The following is a 21,057-nucleotide window of genomic DNA, read 5'->3' on the forward strand; positions in this document are numbered from 1 at the left end:
TCGAGCAGGGGAGCCGTCCCACAGGGTGTTGGACTCGCATTTGAACACATTGTGGGGGCCACGGCCAAGACAGATGGTGCAGGCAGAGAAGGCCCCACTTCTGGCTGCACCTGCCTGAAAAAACCCTGCACCAGACTTTGTGACGCGACACCGTTTGGTATCTCTGGTGGGAGAATTCTGTTTTGGCTGCTGTAGAGGGCTGGGGGAGTGCTGGCCCCGTTTTGTCAGGCGGTTGGCGAGGTGCCTGTTTCTTCCATGGGATTCTTGATCTGGAGGGGGCGATGGGGAGCGGCCTCGTTTTTGGCCATGCGTGCGAGAGGGATAGAACTGTTTGAGAAGGGTGGGCGAGTGAAGCTAGTGGGGAGAGAGCTAGGAAGAGTGCGCAGAGGTGGAGGAGCATTGTGGTGGTGAATGAGCTTTCGCTTCGTTAGCTATTCGGTTTGATAACGGTGAAATGGATGTGATGCCTGTGAACTTGATCGTCATGACGGTTGCATTGTAGTGAATTTTTGAATAAAAGGTTGTGAGGTCTTCATGCGAGCAATACAGAGCCAGTCACGACGGTGTGGGAGTCTGGCCATCGGGGACATGTTAATTATCGAGGGAGAAACTGGAGGCAGTACAGAAGAGTCATATATCTAGATCAAGAAGGTTGGGTATGGACGTCAATGCGGTAAATATAATGGATAGTGATTAAAAGTGATTTTCGAGCAGGGCAATGGTCCCTCCTACTTGCTTCAACTGATTATCGTATACAGTAGCCGTTTGATATCCATCACCAAATACGATGTGAAAGAGGTTTGGAATATCTGCAGAGGGTATCAACAAAGACATACATAGCTCCATAAGTCAGACAACATACCCGGGTGGCACTTTCGTAGGCTCTTGGTGCGAAAATCAAGGAGAATGTAATCAGTCATGTCACCTGACTTTAGCCAGGCTCCGTAGGCTCCTGATCTTGTAAAACGGGAATTATGTTCTGATAACTGATGGCCATCTCGAATGATTTCAATTCCCCATTTCACTGTTGGAATGAAGAAGTCAATACGGCCCACCAGATGCGCTCCCCGTGCAGATGCGAACTCAGGGGAAATGCAAACACTTCCAGCAGTAGCGGAGAAAACAGTGCGATAGAACTCATCCTGGTATTGGGCTTCGGGTAGTGGATCTATCGCGTGAGACGCGCCAACACGGCGGATCGGAGTGTGCATCTGAGAAGGTTTGAACTTGGAGATGGCTGCAAAACAGAGATCGAAGACCGAGCGGTAGGTTGGCATGTCGTCGGAAGGCTTAAGAAGCCAGGAAACATAGGCGGAATGGAGAGGGGATGGGAATGTATAGCACGTCGTACTTTCTGCGTTTATGTAGGAGTGGATCCAGCCGTTGCGATGGCAAGCGCGAACAGCCTCCTGTTCTGCTTCCCTTTCCTCAAACACGCCATCTCTGATTAAAGTTCTGAAAAATGATGTGATGCTTAGATCTTGCGAAAGCTCCCTAGCTTGAGGAACGCCGCGTCCGAAGGGTCCACCTTGGAGTTGAATTATGAGCGAGCCAGTTGGATTTTCTGCGTTAAAGGCATCGACTGTGAATGGCATCCCTTTCCGCATTTCTGCAACCCGCTGAAGAAAAATAATTAGGAGAGAAAAGGTGTCCTCCAAGAGAAACCAACTAACCTGGTATGATGTTATGCGAAGAAGATCGATGACCGCACCTACATGGCCTACTGTCAAATGAAAGAAGTGATCCAGAAGATCAGGGTGCAAGTTCAGTTTTCGTTCGTGCCTTGCTACGACTTCGTTGAACTCGGCTCGAGTAAGCAGTAAACCGATAGGTTCGATAGAATGCTTTGAAGGCCACAGAGACACACGAGCGGACACATGTAGGGTTAGCGGCGTGCCTACTTTATAGGACACAGGACGGGCTGATGGGCTTCCGTAGCTGCAAAATAAAATAACACGATAGTCCTTGAAATGACCGCCTTGAACGCCCTTGAAGAAGGTATTCCAAAGATATTCGTCCGAATAAGAATCCTGCCCTTCATCAAAAAGCATGAACGTGACGAGACCGGGATTTGGGTAACGTGGGTCTATGAGCTTGAGCCGCTCCTCGAAAGATCCGTTTGTTTGGCCCGGCGGCGGCCAACTATTTATGGAAAGTACGGAAGCAAATGGTTGTTTTTCGACTATATAGGCATGGAGCAAGTGATTGAGCGTTGTCTTCCCGCAGCCTGGTGTTCCACGAACCTACAAAAGAGAGCGGTTAGCTGCAATATGCAAGGCAAAAAAGCGATTGATGCACACCTGAACTAGTCGTTCTTCCCGCAAGATATTATACAGACCACGAACCGTATTGGACCGCGGGCTCCAGCAACCTTATATCATTAGTTAAATGTCATTTTTTGAGCCAATTCACTTACTATTAATGGTGGGTTGACTTTTGTTAGAGTCAGAGGAATCAGATTTTGGTAATTGGTCTAACAACGTGAGGAGTTAGCAAAGACAAACCGAGGAACGGGGTGAGGGACGGGGAAGATGAGACCAGTAAAGTTGATCAGGACAGAGCAAAATTTGTAAATGGAATGCGGGTCAACAGCGGGGTGAAATAGAATGATAAAAGACAGTAACGAGAGAAGTGCAATGAATGAGGATGGCATACCTTGCTCGTCATTCTGTTTCCCATCTAAACACTGTCGCTTGGGGGAAGGCTGATCTGCGGCGGCGAGAGAAGTGAGAACCAAGAATAGGGTGTGGACGGGAAGTAGAGAAGCAATAGACAGGGCACCAAGAATGAAGCAAGTGGGCGAGAACGAGTGATACGGGAAGCGAAAATTCCAAGGAAAGGTGCATTGCGAATACGGCGGCGAGTGGGTGGGAACGAGTGATACGAGATGACGAGAGCGATGGGAACGTAGGGGGAAATGTAGGGTAGCAAAATGAAAAACAAAAACGGCGAAGGAGAGACAGGGGAAGCAACATGGTCAGCACGAAAAACAAAAGTTGCGAAGATGCGAGGACGGTTGAACCAAAAAGATGAAATGAGCAAGAGCAGGAGGGAGTTGATGTTAAAATTAGGAAGAAGACGCGGTGTAACTTACTTTCTGGACTTGTAAGACGCGCTCGTTTCGAAGGCGGCCCTGTAGTCAAAAGCAATAGTCAGAACCTGCATACTTATGCGTAAGTCACAATCACTTACCGGAGTCTTCTTCGAGGGCAAAGTGAAGATCAGTTGACATATGGACCGCGAGACCGCCTGGTGCTTGGGCCAAGATGGAATTGGACATACGTGTGGGGGCTTCAACAATTATATGGAGATGCTTGCGAGGGGCCGAGGAGAAATGTTCCGACAGTTCGTCAAGAGCATTTAATTCGACGCAACCTGGGATCTGCTGCGGGCTTTGAATGTCTCTAAGCGTCACGCCTATTTCCGCAGAAGGAATGGGTGAAGATAACTTCCCAAAAATTAAATGTCTTGACACGCACAGGGAGGATTCGCCCACCTTCCATATCACGAGCTTGTCAGCGTCGATGGCAGCAAACTTATGTTCATTCTCCTTCTTGATCATGCGTTTCAAGTGACCCACGCCCTTACTCTTTCCGATGTCAATAGGGAAAGGGGCGTCGGATGCATTCAAAACCCAACAGTAAAGTGTGAGGTCATCATCTGGGCCAATTGTTGAGCGATTTTCGTTGGTCTAATTGGTATTTGCTTACCGGCGTTGGATAGAACGGAACCCGCTGATGAAGAGGTAGCAATTGCAGTTGGAGCTAATTGGGCAGTAATGAATTATAGGAAGATTGGCATGGGACATTTAATTTCTTACCAAGTAGTCCTGCTATATTGTTGATTGAGTATCATCAACAAGACTTTAGGAGAGGAAACTCGCCTGATGCTTGGGTTCTCAAAGACAACTTCACAAGAAAGTGAGCCACTCGAGCAGCGACCCCGTCTGGCAAGACATCACTTAGACTTTCAAAGGGATCCTCCAATTGAACGGCAAAGGTCTCAATCTCTCCCTTATTTTTGATGCTTTGCAACAGATCGGTCGAAGAAACCATGGGTATCGGCTCCTTTAACTACCATGGGTTGAGCTACAAAGGATTCATGATCAGTTGACTTGAAATGTGCTTACCTTGTACAGTGCGATATCTCGAGCATCGTATTGACGCATGCAATTCTTCGAGGATCTGATCACCTCCTTGAGTTCAACAACCATCCCATCCAGGCCAATGTCAACAAAGAATGGCTCAATGGCGCCGTTGTCGAGCAGGAGGCACCAAAAACGCTTTACTTCGACCATCTTGCGTAGACAGTGACAATGTCGATATGAATCAGGGGTGCGTGACATTTATAGTGAGGGGACATTTAGGAGACCCTGAGACTTGCCACTCACCCCGATACTTAGTGGTGGAGCGCAAGAATTCATTAAATTGGTCAAAGTTGCATAACCAGAATTGCCACCGGCTTGGAGCCCGATCTCTCCTTAGCCTTCTTGTTTTTCCAGTCGTGGCGTGGTCAAGACAACGGGCCCCACGTCGACGTCATCATGTCACAGTGGTCACTAAGTCCAGCCCTGCTGGCGTCGTCGTTTGGAATTGAAAGGCTTGCTCAAAGTTCATTCAGTTAGTATAAGTATGGTGAAATTTCGTACAGTTATGATTTCCCCCTTTCTTTGCTACTTCCAACTTCATTGCGTGCTAATCAGCTCTACGCCAGCCACTACTAGTACTACTGTTTCGCCCATGCTCTTTGTCAAACTTGGATGACTTGTGCAGAACCCTGTAGAATCATAAATTACATATATTTAAATCGTGCGTGGGATGCAGTAACGATCATCGTAAAAGTGTCATAAAAAGTGTCGAAAGCACATGCACAATACAAAGAGGCCTAGCAAGCCCAGAACTACGACCGCACGCCAGTCATGATTCTCTCGATTTCTAGTTGGACGCGAACCCGGGCTGCTTTGCCTTCAGGAGACTCGCTTCCGATGAAATTGCCACCTTCTAAGCTGGCGGTAACACCCTCGTAGACCAGGGCGAGAAGCTTCACCCATTGGTAGCCCCAAATATCTCTGGCATCGGATCCAAGGACATCAAGCGCAGCTTTGAGAAAAATAGTCAGCGAAGATTGAGGTAAGAAAACAGAAACACCGACTGTAGATGAGCTGAGGCGCTATCGCCGTCTCCAAAAGCCCCCTCTCCCCTATCAGCCTAGCAAACCATATCCAATACCTTGGCAGCTGATACATCGGCTTTAAAGGCTGCTGACGCGGGGGTATCTTCAGAATATGGAAGTAAACTCTCATAATCCCCGATACGCGATTTCCATACTCTGCTGGCGATTCCAAGTCATCAGAGTTTTCGCTCTTCCTATATCCCATAACTTTGGACCTATTTTCCCATGGCTCCCCATCGATGTCTACGGCGGGAACGACGGCGGGTATAGCCCAGCTTCCTACGCGTTGTACGAGCTTGGCGAAAAATATCTCGGGGAAGTGGTCCAGAGTGTCGAGGAGGTTAAATGCCACTTTTGCAAGGGGCATTGCACTCCGTTTTTCGGCAGTGACTTCTGTCTCAGCTTGTAAAAGAATGGCTTTGGCGAGAGAGGAGAGGAGGGCAGCGTATACTGCTGGATGGTGGGCTTGACCATTGGAGGGCCGGATAATCTCGACGAGTTGGTTAGACTGCGAGGACCAGTTGTGAGAAATATGTGAATTCGATCAGAAACGATCAACTTACAATGCGTGTGATGGCCCCCTCATCGTTTGTTAGCTGTCCGATTTTGGGTGTGATCTGCCGACGCCCCTTGCCCCACTCGGCCTTGAGCTCCGGATTGCTCTTGACAAACTTCATCGCTTTTCCTTTTAAATGCTATGTTGACGTCAGGAAGGGTAGAGCCTGCAAATCGAAACTGACGTACAAGGAGAGTGTCTCGTGCTTTGTTCCATTGTCATCCCCATTGCGTTTCGCTGTTCTTCTTCGGCCTTGAGCCTCTCCGTTTTATCTTTTTCTTCAGTTATTCGGGCACCTTCCTCTTCCTCCTTTTTTTCTCTCTCATCTACTAGCCTCTGCGCCTCTTCTGCCTCCTTTCTCTTCCGTTCCTCTTCCTCTTTCTTCTTTTCTTCCTCTAAGCGCCTCTTCAACTCCGCCTCTTTCGCTAAACGCTCCTCTTCTTCTCTGGCTTTCTTCTCCTTTTCCAAACGCGCCTTCACTTTGTCCTCTTCCATCTTGATGACGGATTCGACCCGCTGCCATAGTAACTTATCGCGCGCCTTCATGTACTCTCTCAACTTAGTCTCAGCAGCCTGTTGCTGGAGCTTAAGCGCATTGAGTTTTCCTTGCACCTCTGTTAATTGCTGCGCATGGTGGGCGGCGATTCGCTTGGCCTCAGCCGCGCGTAATCGATCCTGTTCGTCATGCAGCCGTGTTTGTGACATCGCTTGCTCCTTTCGTGCAGTGCGCTGAAGTAGGAGTCGCGTTAAATTAGACGCAATGCCACCTTAAATGTCATACACGTACAAAAGCGTCTTTACGCGTCTGCTTCTCCCATTCTTCATAAGGGTCATAATGTCGTGTACGCAGTCGTATAGCAGCTACTGTGTCCTCGATCTGTCGCTGTTCTGTGGGATCTCGGATAACGTGCTTTGGTCGTCTTATGAGCCAATCAGGAGACGTTCCATTTTAACAAGTGTAAGAGCCTCACAACGCCAGGGGTGAATCTTCATCGGAGGACTACGCTGAACTAGATGACGAGGTATCCTCTGTGGAATCTGTTTCCGATTCTGACTCCGAGTAAGAATCATACTCGTCAGAATCGTCTTGTAGACCGAATGAGCATGAATTTCGTCGTCTCCTGTAACACATTCATTATTTGTGTTCAAAATTTCGCCAAAAACCACTCACCCCCGCACTGGCGACGGCGAAAGAGACCTCGGAGCGCTGAATCGCATCCTCGAAAGTTGGAGACTTTCTTAACTAGCACTTTGCGAACGTAGCGTTATTTGACGCGTAAATCCGTCCGCTGAAGCAAAGGATGTCCTTGTGGAATGTGGAAGTTTTGACAGAGAAAAGGAGAACAATTCGAGGAGGAAATGGGGACGACTTGAACTTGTGGCCTTGAGGCACGTTGTGACAGGCTGTCACACAATTTTGGTCAATCGGCTCTCACTCTACGACTACAAGGATATCTTATTCCAAAATGAACATTCGTCTCGCAAGGGTAAGCCCGGTACTACTCGCGCCTTGATAACTTTGCACTAGAAATGAGAGGCTTGCTCACACTTCATTCAGTATAGGTCGAGGATCTTATGGGAATGCAGTCGACGAACTTGCAGAATCTCCCGGAGAACTACATGATGAAGTTTTGTTCGCACTGCCCTCTTCCTCTTTCCCTTTTCGACGCTGATTGAATTCACACAAGGGATATACCATGCTATGACATGGCCGCAAATATCTTTCGTTGCAGAAGATCATAAGGGTCGAACTGTTGGATACGTCCTTGCTAAGATGTTTGACCGTTGTTATTCTTGTTTATGGGCAGCTTTGACGTCTTTATTTTTAGAGATGAGCCAGAGGAGGAAGGAGAACCGATTCATGGGCATGTCAACTCGATATCGGTACTACGATCATATAGACGGCTGGGGCTCGCAAAGAAGCTAATGCTTCTATCCCGTGCGTTTCTAATAGCTGTTACCCCTACGCTAAACCGTCAGTCCTGTAGAAGAAGCAATGGCTAACATTTACAAAGCCTCATTTTGTTCGCTACATGTACGAAAATCTAACAAAGCTGCAATAGCTTTGTATCGCGACACGTTAGGATTTGAAGTTGCCAAGGTTGAGGATAAATATTGTGAGCGGCTCCCTCGTTATTTCCGTCAACGCTAACTTTAAGATACAGATGGAGACGGCGAAGATGCTCTTTCAATGCGTCTCTCGCTCAAAGATTCATAGGAACGATGAACATGTGTAGCATCAATCAATTCAAATTCTGCTTTGAACGCAGAATAGATCTCGAACGGAACAAATAAGGTTTGGCACACCACTCAGAAAACACATTGGCAAATGCTGCATCGTGGTACCCTTTTGAAAGACTACGGCGCAAATCGTAGGGATCAAATGGTTCATCAAGACCAGCTTCAAGCAATGACCCAAATGACAACAAAAATGAAGGGGGAGCGTACAGGCGAAGGCCGAGGACAAGAAATGAATATCACAATACCAGAAGTAAGCAAGAAATATGAACATCCTGGTATTGTGGCTACACTTACTGGGACATGTCAGTAATCGAGAAGTTGCAAAGACGATTGACTTGGACTCACGAGGAGGCAGGATGACTCAGTTAATCCGCGATAGTTGGCCGGTACACCTTCTTATGCGCCGCTTTTGCTGCGTCCTGAAGCAGGCGGAGCTTGTTCTTGAGCTGATTCAAGCTCTCTTCTAACCGTTTGACGCTCTCCGGGTCCGATTTGTTTCTCATGTTTTCCAGGTGTGTCTCGAAGAGCGTCACCGACTTCCCGACTTGACCAGAGAAGGATCCAGAAAGCGAAAGCTCGGAATACTTCTCAGCGAGACTACCGATTTCGTCAGTTGCCTCTTCGATCTCCTTATTGTAAATCTCGTTGGTCTTCTGGACTTCTGCAATTGAAACGCTAGTCGTGCCGTCGTAGTTACTTTTCTCTTCCACCTTCTCACACCAGGCGACCTTGTCATGGTGATGATACACGATGGGGTGCCTGCACTCTTTGCAAGTACCACGATTATTGGCCAATTTGCGGCATTCAATTAGTTTCCAACGTCCAAGGGTAAAGCCGCCCGAACATTTCTCGTGGCAATTGGTGTAGCAAAGTGGAAAATGGCAGACAGTGTTTTTGCGTATCGCTGATCTGGAGAACCCAGATTCCCCTTTGAATGACCAACTTGAAACCTTTTGCTCTACAATCACAGGTGAGTGCACGGCTGTCAAGACTTTTGAGTAACTTACTAACTCGGTCCCGTTGGAATCCATGACTAACCCTTTTAACGCATCCACCACTCCGGCGAGCTGCGTCATGCGGGCCAGCGTGCTGCTAATTCTGTGCTGGACCTCCATTGATTTGTAGAGCGACGCGTTTGTTGATTGAGGCTCAAGACCATCAACCCAATTAAAAATCTTAACCAGCACCATCAAAGTCGCTTGATGGGCTGCGCTGACATCGGTTTTCAGCCCATTTGAAATGTCCTCATCGTCCTCGTCGGTATCGCCCTCCACCTCAGCAACACCAAGACGTGGGTTGGTGCCGTTGGCTAGAATGATCACCGCCGTCACCTCCGGGAAATTATCCCGAATAGCGGTGGTGATGCTCTGTTTGTGTTCATTGTCCTTCTGAAGACCCCGGGTATCCGCGAGGCCAGGGGTGTCGAGCACGGTGATGCCAACGCCATTTACGCTTGCGAATCTATAGACCTTGGAAGTGTTGGTTTGGCTGTGCTTTTGTGCTGCACTCGTTCGTCACGTCGTACGGTTGCAAGTCGTAATCGTCTGGCGACCTGCCTGCCAGGACGTTGACGAGCAGAGAAAGGAAACTAGTCTTGCCAGTTCCGGTCTCGCCTTTTTATCGCAACAACAAGAGACTGGGTTTAGAGATCTGACCATGAAAAGCGGGACGCACCAACGAGCACAATGGTAAAATTCTTCTTCGCCGTTATGACACTCCCTGCCGCCAGATACGACTCGGATACAATGCTGTGCCATGGAATACGAGGTCAGTCACCTAAGGTATGACAGTTATTAGTGATCGAAGCCTTCTAAGGCCAATTATTTGGCAATAGGTAATTGGCCTTGAAGACCTCGGTCACTCGGCGCTGCCATCTATAAATAGGTCGGGATCGCATCGAGATCTCTACAAAAGTGCCATTCAGCACTGAAAGTGGCGGGAAGCACTACTAGACCGACGGCGGCGCGCTCGCTAAGAATAGGCGCTGATCATGATATCCTTGCTTCTTCGCTTCGGCTTTGATGGCGCTTGCCGCTCCTTCTCACCAACATCTCACTGCACACCATCATCGACTTCACTCCCCATTCTACGGTGAGCTCACAGGCTGTTGCTCCTTTGTCTCTCTTTTTCGTCATAACAATCTTACAGCGTGAACATCGCTCAAACGAGTAGCCAAATCATTGAGGCCACAGCATCCGAAGGCGCAGGGTTCGTTCGAACTTCCACCTTCATACCTAAAACTTTTTTTGCGAGGATGGAGGTACTGCACAGTGGCTCAGCAGGTCGTGTCCCGGCGCCAATATATGTGCTTTGTCGAGTCCTCATTTGCATGGCGGTAGGCCAGCTTTGCGCCTCCTGGTTCGCTTGACAAAATATGTCAAGTGAGTTCATATTCGTTTCTATGACGACGATAACTATGTAACAAGTGTTTCCGTAGATGGCAGCTACTTTCTCAAGTATGAGTGCGTGCTCACAGCCGCCCACTCTTTCTAAACGAAACCAAAAGTTGATGACAGCCGATTTCACAGCTCCCTCAATTCCACCCTCCCCTGCATGGGCAACAAGCCTGCACCTCCCAATCTTGACCGCTCCTTCGCCTCTCTCCTCAGGTACCCAACCGATGTCGTTTGGACTGATCTTCGACGAAGATGGGCAAAAGAGTGAACGTGGAGTTGCTGGGGGAAACGCATGCCAGGAATTTAAGAATCGACGGAGCGAGGAGTTTCCCCTCGCTCAACTCCACACTCAAGATGGTCGAACGAAGTTGGAAATTGTGTGCGTGGAGATTCCCGGCTCTAAGGGGATAGCAGCTGCACGCTGGAGGTAAGCGGTTGTCTCGACTTTGCTATGATATTTCACCAAGGAGACTCTTGTAATTCCAGAATCCGCTCGTCAACGTCGAGCGCTCCAATGCCTAGTAAGTCCGACAGGGGTTTCAAAGTACATATGATTGGTATGCGTGAAGACTCCCAGTTTCAATGGATAGTACACTCAAGGTAAGTCATTGTCTCAACCCTGTCATCGATATCTCACCAAGGAGACTCACGTCATTTCGGGATTTCCTCATCAGCGTCAAATGCCCTGCTAATTGGTGAGTTCAACAAAGATTTCATAATTATATGCCGAGTAGAGGTATGTTAATTGCATGACCAGATCAACTAGCAAGGTTAGTCGTCCTTCCTTTTCTTAATTTTAGTATTCGAAAGCTTACATCCCAAATTGCTAGGTGATGATACCTCCAGAACGGTGTGCACGCCAGGTATTGGTTCCTCTGTTTTGCGTGAATTCCCTCTGCGAAACCGAAACCAGATCAACGATAATGGCGATATCACGACCTATACAGGTCACCTTGGTCTGTGCATCCTTCCCTAAGGTGTGCTTTATTCTTTTATACAGAAGCACCAGCCGTTGTTTTTGACACTGAACTTCGCACGTAACAACGAGGCTCGATTATTGCCTCTCGTGCGTGGTCACTTCGCGTCCTCTGCACCGGTCGACCTCTTTGCTTACGGCAGCCGGATTGGAGAAATGCCAGCTTATAGCACCATTATCAATACTCTTCAGGGACTTTCAGATCAGGATGCAGCTAGTGTTGCCAAAGTTCAGTTCAGTTCAGTTCTTTGGCACTTTTTGAGAACTGAGAACTGGACTGACAGCCCCCGGGCAGAACTGAGAACCGAACAGGACTGAACTGGTAAGAACTGTTCTTTCCTGTTCAGTTCAGTTCAGTTCTCAGTTCGAACTGCCGAACTGGCTGAAAAAAATGATAATTTCCTCAAGACATGAGGAAAATGTTTTTTCCCTGTAATTTGGTTGTAGTTGTGTAAACTTTGTGGGTCCTATCAGTTCATATAGGTGTGCACAAACCTCTGTAGGCTATGATAGGTAGTAAATGTATGTTGTAAGTACCTTTATTGGGGTGGTGGCCAGAGTAGTAATAGAATAGTGGGATTACATTAATTGAAGGAGAGGCATAAGGCTACCATACACATTATAAACCAGGGTATTGCAAGAGAAATTTTGAATGAGTGGGTCAATGTCTCATCATTCCATGTTCCCACACTGGTGCTCACTTCTGACTTCAAACAGAAATTAAGCTCTTGCATTTGTTCTTATCATTCCAAAAAATGTCTGAAGCAATTCTGAAAGGCATAAGGCTACCATAAAAATTATAAACCAGAATATTGAAAGAGAAAATTTAACTGAGTGGGTCAATGTCTCATTATCCCATGTTCCCACACTGGTGCTCACTTCTGACTTCAAACAGAAATTAAGCTCTTGCATCTGTTCTTATACTTCCAAAAAATGTCTGAAGCAATTCTGAAAGGCATAAGTCCACCATACAAATTATAAACCAGAGTATTATAAGAGAAAACTCAAACAGAAATTAGAACCACAAGTAGCCAAAACTCTAGTAAATTCACAGTAGTACAAACAACTTGAGGCCCTGATGTTCATAGAAAGGGATTATATATTCTAGCTTCTAAATACTAATGTATCTATGTTCTGGGTGAGCACTGGCCTCCACCGAAGCATCAAGAAGGTGTGTTTTATAAGCATGCTTGAGAATTTGCACCCGACCAAAAAGAAATGGCTGCATTCGGTTACGCTGCAAAGTATCTGTAAGCCCGCCACTTGAAAAGGCTCTCTCAGAAGCTACAGAGGAACCTTGAATTGCCAAATAATCACGTGCGATGCGTGCAAGGGTCGGGAAGTCTTTCGCGTTTTTCTGTAAAATATTGCTGAGTAGGAACAGATGAGATAGCATGGAAGTACGTACACCCCACCACTCAACTGGATTTTTTGTGGATGCTAGCTTGCTCTTTAGGTAATCGAGGAGTTCCTTTCGTGGATTATGAGTAGCAGAGTTCGCAGCCTCTGGGGCTTCCTTCAAAGATGACAAAAGCCAATCAGAACCATAGCCTTTGAATTCGCTTTTGGGTTCTAAATAAATTGGTTAAGCTGGTTCAATAGTGAGATTAAAGATTTTACCTTCATTGGAAGCCCCTGCAGTGGAGGACGATGTTGGATTCTCTGGATGTTTGTAGTAGGAGTCAAACTAACAATGTGATCTATCAGCACCAAATTATCTGTTATTGAGGGACATACCACTTTTAGAAGAGACACATAGCCCCTCTCATAAGACTCTGCATCCCATTTTTCCTTACAATATCGATCCTTGATGGAAGGATGTAATGCTAAGCTTTGTATCAGGACTGCAAGAAAGGGCATAAAAAACTCATAAAGTACAGTATGGGTGTCGACGTACCTGATCATCGGAAAGCACAAAATCCAAGATATGTTCAAGGAGTCCTTCCTTGCTCCACTTGACGGAGGCGACGCCCTGGACAAATCCATCAAGACTAGTCTGTCTTGTTCCATCTGAGGATTTGTCGTCTTCAGACTTGGGCATAGCGCGCGCGTGAGGTTCGATTTGAAGTTCCTTGCATTTTGCAAGGTACATCTCACCATGAGAAGACCAGTGCCTTGAGAGCATGTTAATGGTGAAATAAATGACGTTGAGAAACCTACCGTGAAATATGCGTTCGTAATGTACTGTTATCTCCAGCTAAGAAGCTGTTCTTGCGGTCGGATCCATTGGCGCTGTAGAGACGTGTTCACCAGGAGAAATTTCAAGGAAAAGAACACTTACATGCATGCGTGGCAGAAATGCCCTTTTTTTGCTTCCTTTGTTGCCTGGTTTTTAATTTCGCCAGGCGTAAACATAGCGCGCAGGTCCTGCGTGCGTAGATCTTGGCCCCGATGAGAATGTTTCCTTGCGGGCTGTCATTCAATGTGAGTATGCGATGATAGAAGAAAGGTGTGAGCACGCACCGCGCGCTCATGCTGTATCTGTTCTCGCATCTTCTCATATTCCGCTAACGGATCCTTGGGCTCGCTCCCCTCATCACACCCACCTCCATCCCCATCTTCGTCCAAACTGTTGTGGTCGTCGTTACCAAGAATGTCGTCGTCAATGTCGTCGTCGTCGTCGTCGCTGATGATGACAGCCCTCGCCGACTTGGGTTTCGTTGCTCCTTTCTTAGCGTTCGCCTTTGGAGCAGTCGAGACCTTGGACTTGGAGGTAACAGGTGCAGGGGGTCTCTCGGGAGAAGGAGGAGCTGAGGCGGCACGGCGTCTCGAGTTTGATGGCGTCGATTGGGTGGGCGTGGCACCATCACCTAGATTTGGCTTCCTATAAATAGTGTGTCATTTAGATAAGAAATATGGAATGCACCAGAGTTTGAAGCACCCCCGACTACATTGATAAGTAAGTAATGTAACAGTTGAAGTAGTCGAAGTGATACTTGCCTTGAAAGTGATTCTTGAAGAAATTTTGTTGTAGTGCGGAGAACTGGTTGTTCTCCGCAGCCATCCTTTGAACGTTCTTGGACAGGATTTTCACGCGCTTCGTCCCAACGCGTCGAGCCGGGGCTATTTCCTTCAAGGCACTAGGTAACTCATCAGTATCGTGCTCACTGTTTGTTCTCTTGCGCTTTTTGGGGTCTTCGAGGCTTACGGTGCGGTTTTCATCGCTCGGGGAGTTCAACCACTCGATTTCACTCGCGTCCTTGAGGGTGCCGTCAGGGTTCAGGGCTGGAGCGTCCGAGGTGGGCATAGTTAGTGAGGTGTTGCGTTGATACTGATGTCGAGATTCTATCAAAATTTGTTTACATGGCGTTAGCCGCGCAAATTGAATCTCCGAAACAGCCAAAAATCTTGGATGAAATATGTACGTTCAGTTCGGTTCGAACGGGTCCGAACTCCGTTCTCAAAAATTCCTCAGAGGCCCGAACTGTGAACTGGAACTGACAACCTCAGCCCGAACGGAAACCAGAACCGTAACCGAACTGTCAGTTCAGTTCTGGCAGTTCAGTCCGAACCGTCGGTTCGGGACTGAACTTCGGCAACACTATGCAGCAACCACTTCGCAGGCTCGCACGGTCGTGACCCTACAAAGTTTGAGGTCTTACAGTTTAACAATGTGTAAAGCTATCTAAAACTATGGTAGAATGGATTTTGTAAAGGACAGATGAAGAAATAAGGCTGCAGATGCGTAATAAACTGCTAATTAGTTGACGCGAGCGAGTGGTTGGCACGTGCGTCAACTGATACCGAATATCTGTACCACGGTTCAGATCTTTGTATTAGGCTGAGGGCGTCTAGGGTACAGAGCAAGCACATTACGTGCATGGAGAGGCAGTAGGTAGGTAGGTAAGGTAGTGGTAATGTCCTTGCAAAGAGAGCGAGAGATACGGAAGCGTAGCGAGTGATAATGGGCGAAAGCCGTGAGGCTTTCCGTCCCGGCAGGGTGATCCAAAAACTGTGGGCAAAACGAGATGAGCTGCGAGGGTGGGTGGGATAAACTCACCCGTGCAGCATGTGTCTTGCTTCAGAGCAGAGGAGTCCTCCTGCGCGGGAAGCGTGCGGGTGCTCGATAGGCTGATGCCGATAGAGGTTCTTTTGGGAGTGGAGGGTGGGGAAAAAGAACTGGCCAGTCAGACGACCTCAGAGGGGTGGTGACTGTCGTGGTAGAAAGAGAGAGTGATTTCTACCTAGACTATCACACGCCCTATACTAAGACCGCGCCCTAACCCTGCACTCGTACCTCGCTTCGTTTCAGGGCAAGAATCTTTGTATTAGGCTGAGGGCGTCTAGGGTACAGAGCAAGCACATTACGTGCATGGAGAGGCAGTAGGTAGGTAGGTAAGGTAGTGGTAATGTCCTTGCAAAGAGAGCGAGAGATACGGAAGCGTAGCGAGCAATAATGGGCGAAAGCCATGAGGCTTTCCGTCCCGGCAGGGTGATCCAAAAACTGTGGGCAAAACGAGATGAGCTGCGATTCCCGAGAGTTAGGAGTCCTGCGACGCGTCGAGCAAGTCTCGGAAACCACAACACTAGGAGCAGGGCAGGGGTGACTTACCATGGAGTGGAAAGCACACTACCTCCGGATGTGCGGCATGGTGAGCTTGATGAAACTTTCGTGCACCTCTGGGACTGCCTGCATGTATGGGGCGAGGATCTGTGCATGTTTTGTCAAGTAGATTAGAAAGGCGTCACTGGCCCAACGGCCTTTGACCTTCATGACCTCAAAAGGGGTGCCCCTCAGCAAGTATTCCAGTGTTGAACCGATGCGAATGCCGTGCCCTTGACGTGGGTCCAGACCTGCCTTCCTGGCAGCTTCTGCCACTGTGCGAGTGAATTCTGTTTTTGTGAGAGGGCGGAAGCGGCTGTCTTTGAGGTAGGAGAAGAGGTGGGCGTCAGCAGGGGGCTTGTTGATGGCTAGGTGGTGTGCGAGGGCTGCCTCTGGGTCAGTGCCGTCTGTTTGTTTGGACCAGGAGACGTCCTCGCCTTGGGGGGAGGTCTTGGTCTTGGGGATGTGAAAGATGGTGGAGCGGAGACTGTTTCGGTCATGCTCAATTCGGACGTCAGAGGGTTTGACGTGTGCACTTGGGTCGAAGGCCCTGAGGTTTGGGACCGTGAATTCCCCCAAGCGGGCAGTGGCGTAGAAAGCAGTGGTGAGGCAGCTGTATACAGCCGCGTCTCGTGGTTTGTCCAGCTGCAGTTGCCCTTTTACTGCAAGTATGAAAGATGGGGTGTAGGTAGTGTTTGAAAGTCCGGTTAGGTTAGGTTATTGGGTGCCCAGGGGCTCTAACTGAGACCGAGACCGGTTAGGGTTTGTTCCCAGACCCAAAATAACCTAACTGGACCGAAGATAACCGATGAAAACCGGTTAGTTGCAGTTACTAACCGGTTAGGACCGAAAAAATAGAAAATCGATTAAAACGGCGTATATTTCTCATATTCCTTGCAGTAAACATTATTGCCATGCGTCGTAGCTTTAAAACAAGCCCAAGAACGCTAAATTCGGTGAAGAATTGACAATTTTATAATAATATTCTTGAAAGCCTACTATTTTAGCCAATAATTTAGAGATTTGACCATAACTCTGTCAGATTTTTAGCGTTTCTCATGCTTTTAGATGCGTTTTGAAGGGGTAAAATAGGGTCGGTTGTAACCGGTCATAACCGGTTTTTTAACGGTTAGTTAACCGCAAAATAACCGGTTATTTCATTTCCAGAATTGACTAACCACTAACCGCGGTCCGGTTTTTTTGCGGTTAGGTCTAGTCTGGTCTCAGTTATTTTCCAGTTAATTAACCTAACTTCCAAGCACTAGGTGTAGGGTACCCTTTTCTTCTTCTTTGAGGTGGCTGGGGTAGTTTTCTCCGCCGCTCTGAGGAGTGCCTCGAGCTCAGCCACTTCCATCTGCCACTTGACACCGTGAATGAGGTGCCATGCCCTGATGCAGTAGACGTAGTTGTCAATGGTGCTGCCGGAGTAAGCACCTGCGAGTGCTGAGATGAAGGCGTGAATGAGGAGCGGGCTGGCTGGTGCACGTTGATCCTCTGGAATGCCCTTCTGGTCACAGTAGACGTGGAAGTTCAGGAGGCCTGAACCATATGCTGCTAGGGTGGATTCCTCCCATGACTTTCCCATAACGATGGTGATTTGTCGGATATCGTCTGGGGTTAAACTCGAGGGAGTGTTCATGGCAAACTCACGCCCGCCCAGTGGGGTCCAGCATTGCAGACGCTCGCTAGCGAGCACGTGTGGTCGTCTAACAGATGGGAGAGGACATAGGTCCTTGGCGTACCGTGCAGGTTTGGCTGCTTTGGGTATGTGTGTGACTACACGGCGGAAACGGTTAGCTGTCAAGCCATTGCCTTGTCTGGGCGAAGGTGGCTCTGGCGTGCTCTTCGAGTGCGGCATTGATGGTTGTCCGTTCTTGTTGTAGTGACGAGCGGTCAGCCCTGGGGAGGGGAGTGGGTGCTTTCCCCTGCTGTAGAAGGAGCGACTCAGCTGGTGTGAGAGGCGCATCGAAGTCGCATATGTATTGTTGGATTGATGGAGGGATGACGATGGCAGGGAGGAGGAGGGACCTGTGATAGTGCTCTCCCCGGGAAGGGCCGTCTGCAGGATTCTCTTTGCTGGGGACATATCTTGTGTGGAAAAGGATATCTTGCGTTTCTGAAAGGGCATGGATGTGCTTGAACACGTCATTTGTGGGTCTGTTTCTGCTTCTGCCTTTCCACCAGCCCTCAACGACCCCTCTGTTGTCTCCGAAAAGCTTGGTTTGAGTTCCTCTTGGTGTTGTCGGTGCAAGCGTGAGGACGAGGAACCAAAAGCCGACTGCTTCTGCCCAGCCAATGTCTCTGCTGTTGGCTTTCCACCCTGGCAAGAGCCTCCAGGCTCTCCATCTGTTGCCCACCGTGATCCCAATACCAACTTCAGAGCTAGCGTCTGAGTAAGCGTTGGTGTCAAGGATGGGGAAAGGTCCAGGGATGCCTCTGATGATGGTTGGTTGGGTGAGTCTCTTCTTCCACCAGAGAAGATCGCTCAGAGTTCCGCGGGGTGGTGAACGCAGGTGGAAAGGACTGTCACGGTGGCATACTCCCATGAAGGCTTCCAGGTTGGTGAGGTATGCGCGTCCGGCAGGTAGAACGTGGCAGGCATGTAAAAGTTTTCCGTATAGCTTCTGTGCTTCGTCCAGCGTATGTTTCGGTTTGGATTCCCACTCCAGGATGGCCTGGAGGTATTTCGCCTTCTTGCTCTCTGGTAGGCTGACTGTGCGATTGGTGAGGTCCCAGGAGAAGCCGATGAAGGGGGCAATGAAGCTGAAGGGGATGTCCTTCTTGGTCTCCCATGGGATGCCCAGTTCGTCGGATAAGGCGTCGATGTCCGCCATGCAGTATGTAAACTGTCTGTCTTCAGGGGATCTGTTGGTGTGGTCAGGGCATGGTTAGCTGGTGCCAGTGGACATGACAAACCTGTCTGAAGCTTGTGAGAGGTCTTGGATAGCACACGAGAGATCTTCATTGAACTCCTCATGTTGGTCATTTGGCATAATGTCGCCCTTGAACCAGAGGCGTCCTCCGTCATGGATTTCGCCCCCATTCTCAGTGATGCAACATGCACGCTGTTTGCGGCTGGCATTGTATTTGTCGAGGTGACAGTGGAGGATGCGAAAGAAAATGTGGTCGTCCACCCATTTGGAGAGGGGACCAATACCACAGTGGCGCATGATCTGGGCTCCTGCATCACCCACGCAGCCATAAAGGCCTCCCCCAGAAGCCAGACCAAAACAGTCTTGTGTGTCGATCGCAAAGCTATTGTCTTCGTTGAGGCGGACAACCAGCCCTGGCCATTGTTCAGGCTTGATGGGAATGTTTCTGTATGCCTCCTTGACGTCACGCACTGCTGCTTGCGAGCCTGGGGGGAGGTGCCAGATGAGCAGGCAGATGGTGGAGAAAGTACCCCAGGTGCAGGGGTACAGGTCTGAGTCAATGGAGCTGTTGATGGAGGATATGGGCCCCCGAGGGGAATGTGGGGAGGAAAGGTTCTGGATGATGCGAAATTTGCCCGGCTGTCCGGGCTTTGGAATGATGCTGAGAGGAGACGTGTGAAACGCTCCCAGCAGGGATTCAACCTGTGCCTGGGTGAAAGGGCCAACGTATCTGCCCCTCTGAAGCTCAGCGTGCACGATCTTGTCAAACTCTGCCTGGTGTTCGTAGAGAGAGGGTCGATTAGGAGGGACAAAGGTGTGGGTGATGTGTCTGATGCCTGCATCGAAGCCAAAACGGAGGCCATGGGGGATGTTGGGGTATTTTCCTTGTAGACCTGCTGCAAGGAGATGCCGATGCCACACCTCAGGGTAGTAGGGTGAAGCTGCATCAAGCTTTCTGAGCTCGAGGGCAGTTTTGAGCTCCATGAGTCGATTGTCCACATCCGGAGTGCACTACCCTGTTCGAGGGGTTAAGCCGAGTTGTGGGGTTGAGACAGCGACAATCGAGTCCTGACGAGCGTAATGACTCGCGTAGAGCGGTTAGGTGTGAAGACCCTAGAATACGGTCTAATATCTAACGAACGGAAAGAAGACCTGGTTACGCGAACGTCTACTATGCCCTGGATAGCCACGAGCATAGACAGTTCTGCTTCCTCGGAAAGCCGTAGGAAGTATAACCAAATCTCTATCGTTGGGGAAAACGAAGAGAGTTGTTAACGCTAATGGGAGACACGAGCTCCCAAGTTATTCTGAATAGAACTGACCTTTGTCTTCCTAAGATGTTTCTTCTAACAGGACTTGAGATGAGTCGTGAGTACGATGCTCAAACGTCAAGTTGGCAAAAGAGTTGATAGTAGTAAGAAGTAAGTTTTTACATGTGCTTATGGAGTGACTATACCGAGTGTGACTACGTGACTAACCGTGACTGAAGGTGACTCTCTGGAAGTGATGTATGAAGAATATGACGCCGTTGAATGGGGAATAACACAGGAGAGGGATACTGACCCCTCACAAAGCCCCCCTATTCCCGATTTAACGGGGTTTGTACTCTTCGGGGAGCTCGATGTGAGCGATTCGACTCTTGTGCCAGTCCACGTTGAAACCTTCCAATATCTTGGAGTGAAGGCGTAGAAGTGAAGCTGGTACAAGCTGGTTCAAGCGGTCGCGTGGACCCCTAGTCATACGGCTCCGGCGCCTGAAATACTCGTTCCACATACCAGGTGTGCGGAATTTGGCTGTGCCCTGCAAGACATCCTTGGTTAAGTCGGCGAACATCTCCTCCATGCGCGCATCCCATTCGCCAGTCCAAAAGAAACAACCGTCGTCCAAGATATCTCTGGATGGGTATAAAGACTTGTCCTTGTCGCTGTCGCTCCGAATGCAGCCGAAAAGGACGTCGACTTCCTGGGGTGACATTTCGTCCGTGTATAAGAACTTTGGATTTTCGTCATCGGAATCGATATATCCACGGCGGTGTACGTAAACGTCTGGCGAGGGTCCTGTCATGAATTGGGCTACCAGCTCCATTCCTCCCCATTTACGACCTAACCAAGCAATGGGACCTCCCATTCCAATAAGGATCCTGGCGTGAGGGCGACGGATAATGTCGTTGACTCGACTCATGTAGTACGCTTTGAGGGCGCCTTGTGCCGTGTAAACAAAAGGGGGTTCGGTCGTGCAAGTGGGTTTCCCTACTAAGCGGTCCATGTCCGACACTTCTTCCGGTTTGAATCTCCCGAAAT

The 21,057-nt window shown here is 48.8% G+C and overlaps 5 protein-coding genes across 5 annotated transcripts; 2 read left to right on the top strand and 3 right to left on the bottom strand.

Moving 5' to 3' along the window:
- Positions 1-569: 569 nt before the first annotated feature.
- LACBIDRAFT_295667 (uncharacterized protein) lies at positions 570-4,297 on the bottom strand (the record flags this gene model as incomplete). The annotated part of the gene is made up of 13 exons (XM_001888380.1): positions 570-809; positions 863-1,619; positions 1,674-1,844; positions 1,902-2,243; positions 2,301-2,371; positions 2,417-2,473; positions 2,656-2,709; positions 3,095-3,133; positions 3,193-3,660; positions 3,711-3,764; positions 3,821-3,832; positions 3,962-4,073; positions 4,130-4,297. 13 exons carry the CDS (start codon positions 4,295-4,297, stop codon positions 694-696), a joined length of 2,421 nt encoding a protein of 806 aa, XP_001888415.1. The 3' UTR covers positions 570-693.
- A 602-nt stretch (positions 4,298-4,899) lies between these two features.
- LACBIDRAFT_312791 (uncharacterized protein) lies at positions 4,900-6,946 on the bottom strand (the record flags this gene model as incomplete). Its single annotated transcript, XM_001888381.1, has 7 exons — positions 4,900-5,099; positions 5,152-5,680; positions 5,736-5,851; positions 5,917-6,457; positions 6,516-6,648; positions 6,802-6,849; positions 6,900-6,946. The coding sequence occupies 7 exons, from the start codon at positions 6,944-6,946 to the stop codon at positions 4,900-4,902; spliced, it is 1,614 nt and encodes a 537-aa protein (XP_001888416.1).
- Positions 6,947-7,194: 248 nt separating this feature from the next.
- On the top strand, positions 7,195-7,946 carry LACBIDRAFT_255052 (uncharacterized protein; the record flags this gene model as incomplete). The annotated part of the gene is made up of 6 exons (XM_001888330.1): positions 7,195-7,215; positions 7,292-7,361; positions 7,417-7,512; positions 7,569-7,667; positions 7,717-7,845; positions 7,894-7,946. 6 exons carry the CDS (start codon positions 7,195-7,197, stop codon positions 7,944-7,946), a joined length of 468 nt encoding a protein of 155 aa, XP_001888365.1.
- A 388-nt stretch (positions 7,947-8,334) lies between these two features.
- On the bottom strand, positions 8,335-9,045 carry LACBIDRAFT_312793 (uncharacterized protein; the record flags this gene model as incomplete). Its single annotated transcript, XM_001888382.1, has 2 exons — positions 8,335-8,925; positions 8,977-9,045. 2 exons carry the CDS (start codon positions 9,043-9,045, stop codon positions 8,335-8,337), a joined length of 660 nt encoding a protein of 219 aa, XP_001888417.1.
- A 914-nt stretch (positions 9,046-9,959) lies between these two features.
- On the top strand, positions 9,960-15,001 carry LACBIDRAFT_295668 (uncharacterized protein; the record flags this gene model as incomplete). Its single annotated transcript, XM_001888331.1, has 9 exons — positions 9,960-10,060; positions 10,118-10,177; positions 10,241-10,274; positions 10,309-10,350; positions 10,407-10,792; positions 10,900-10,965; positions 11,040-11,135; positions 11,196-11,555; positions 14,891-15,001. The coding sequence occupies 7 exons, from the start codon at positions 9,960-9,962 to the stop codon at positions 11,062-11,064; spliced, it is 714 nt and encodes a 237-aa protein (XP_001888366.1). The 3' UTR covers positions 11,065-11,135; positions 11,196-11,555; positions 14,891-15,001.
- Positions 15,002-21,057: the final 6,056 nt, after the last annotated feature.

The sequence above is a fragment of the Laccaria bicolor genome, genomic scaffold, assembly GCF_000143565.1.
Source record: "Laccaria bicolor S238N-H82 LACBIscaffold_54 genomic scaffold, whole genome shotgun sequence".
NCBI lineage: Eukaryota > Fungi > Basidiomycota > Agaricomycetes > Agaricales > Hydnangiaceae > Laccaria > Laccaria bicolor.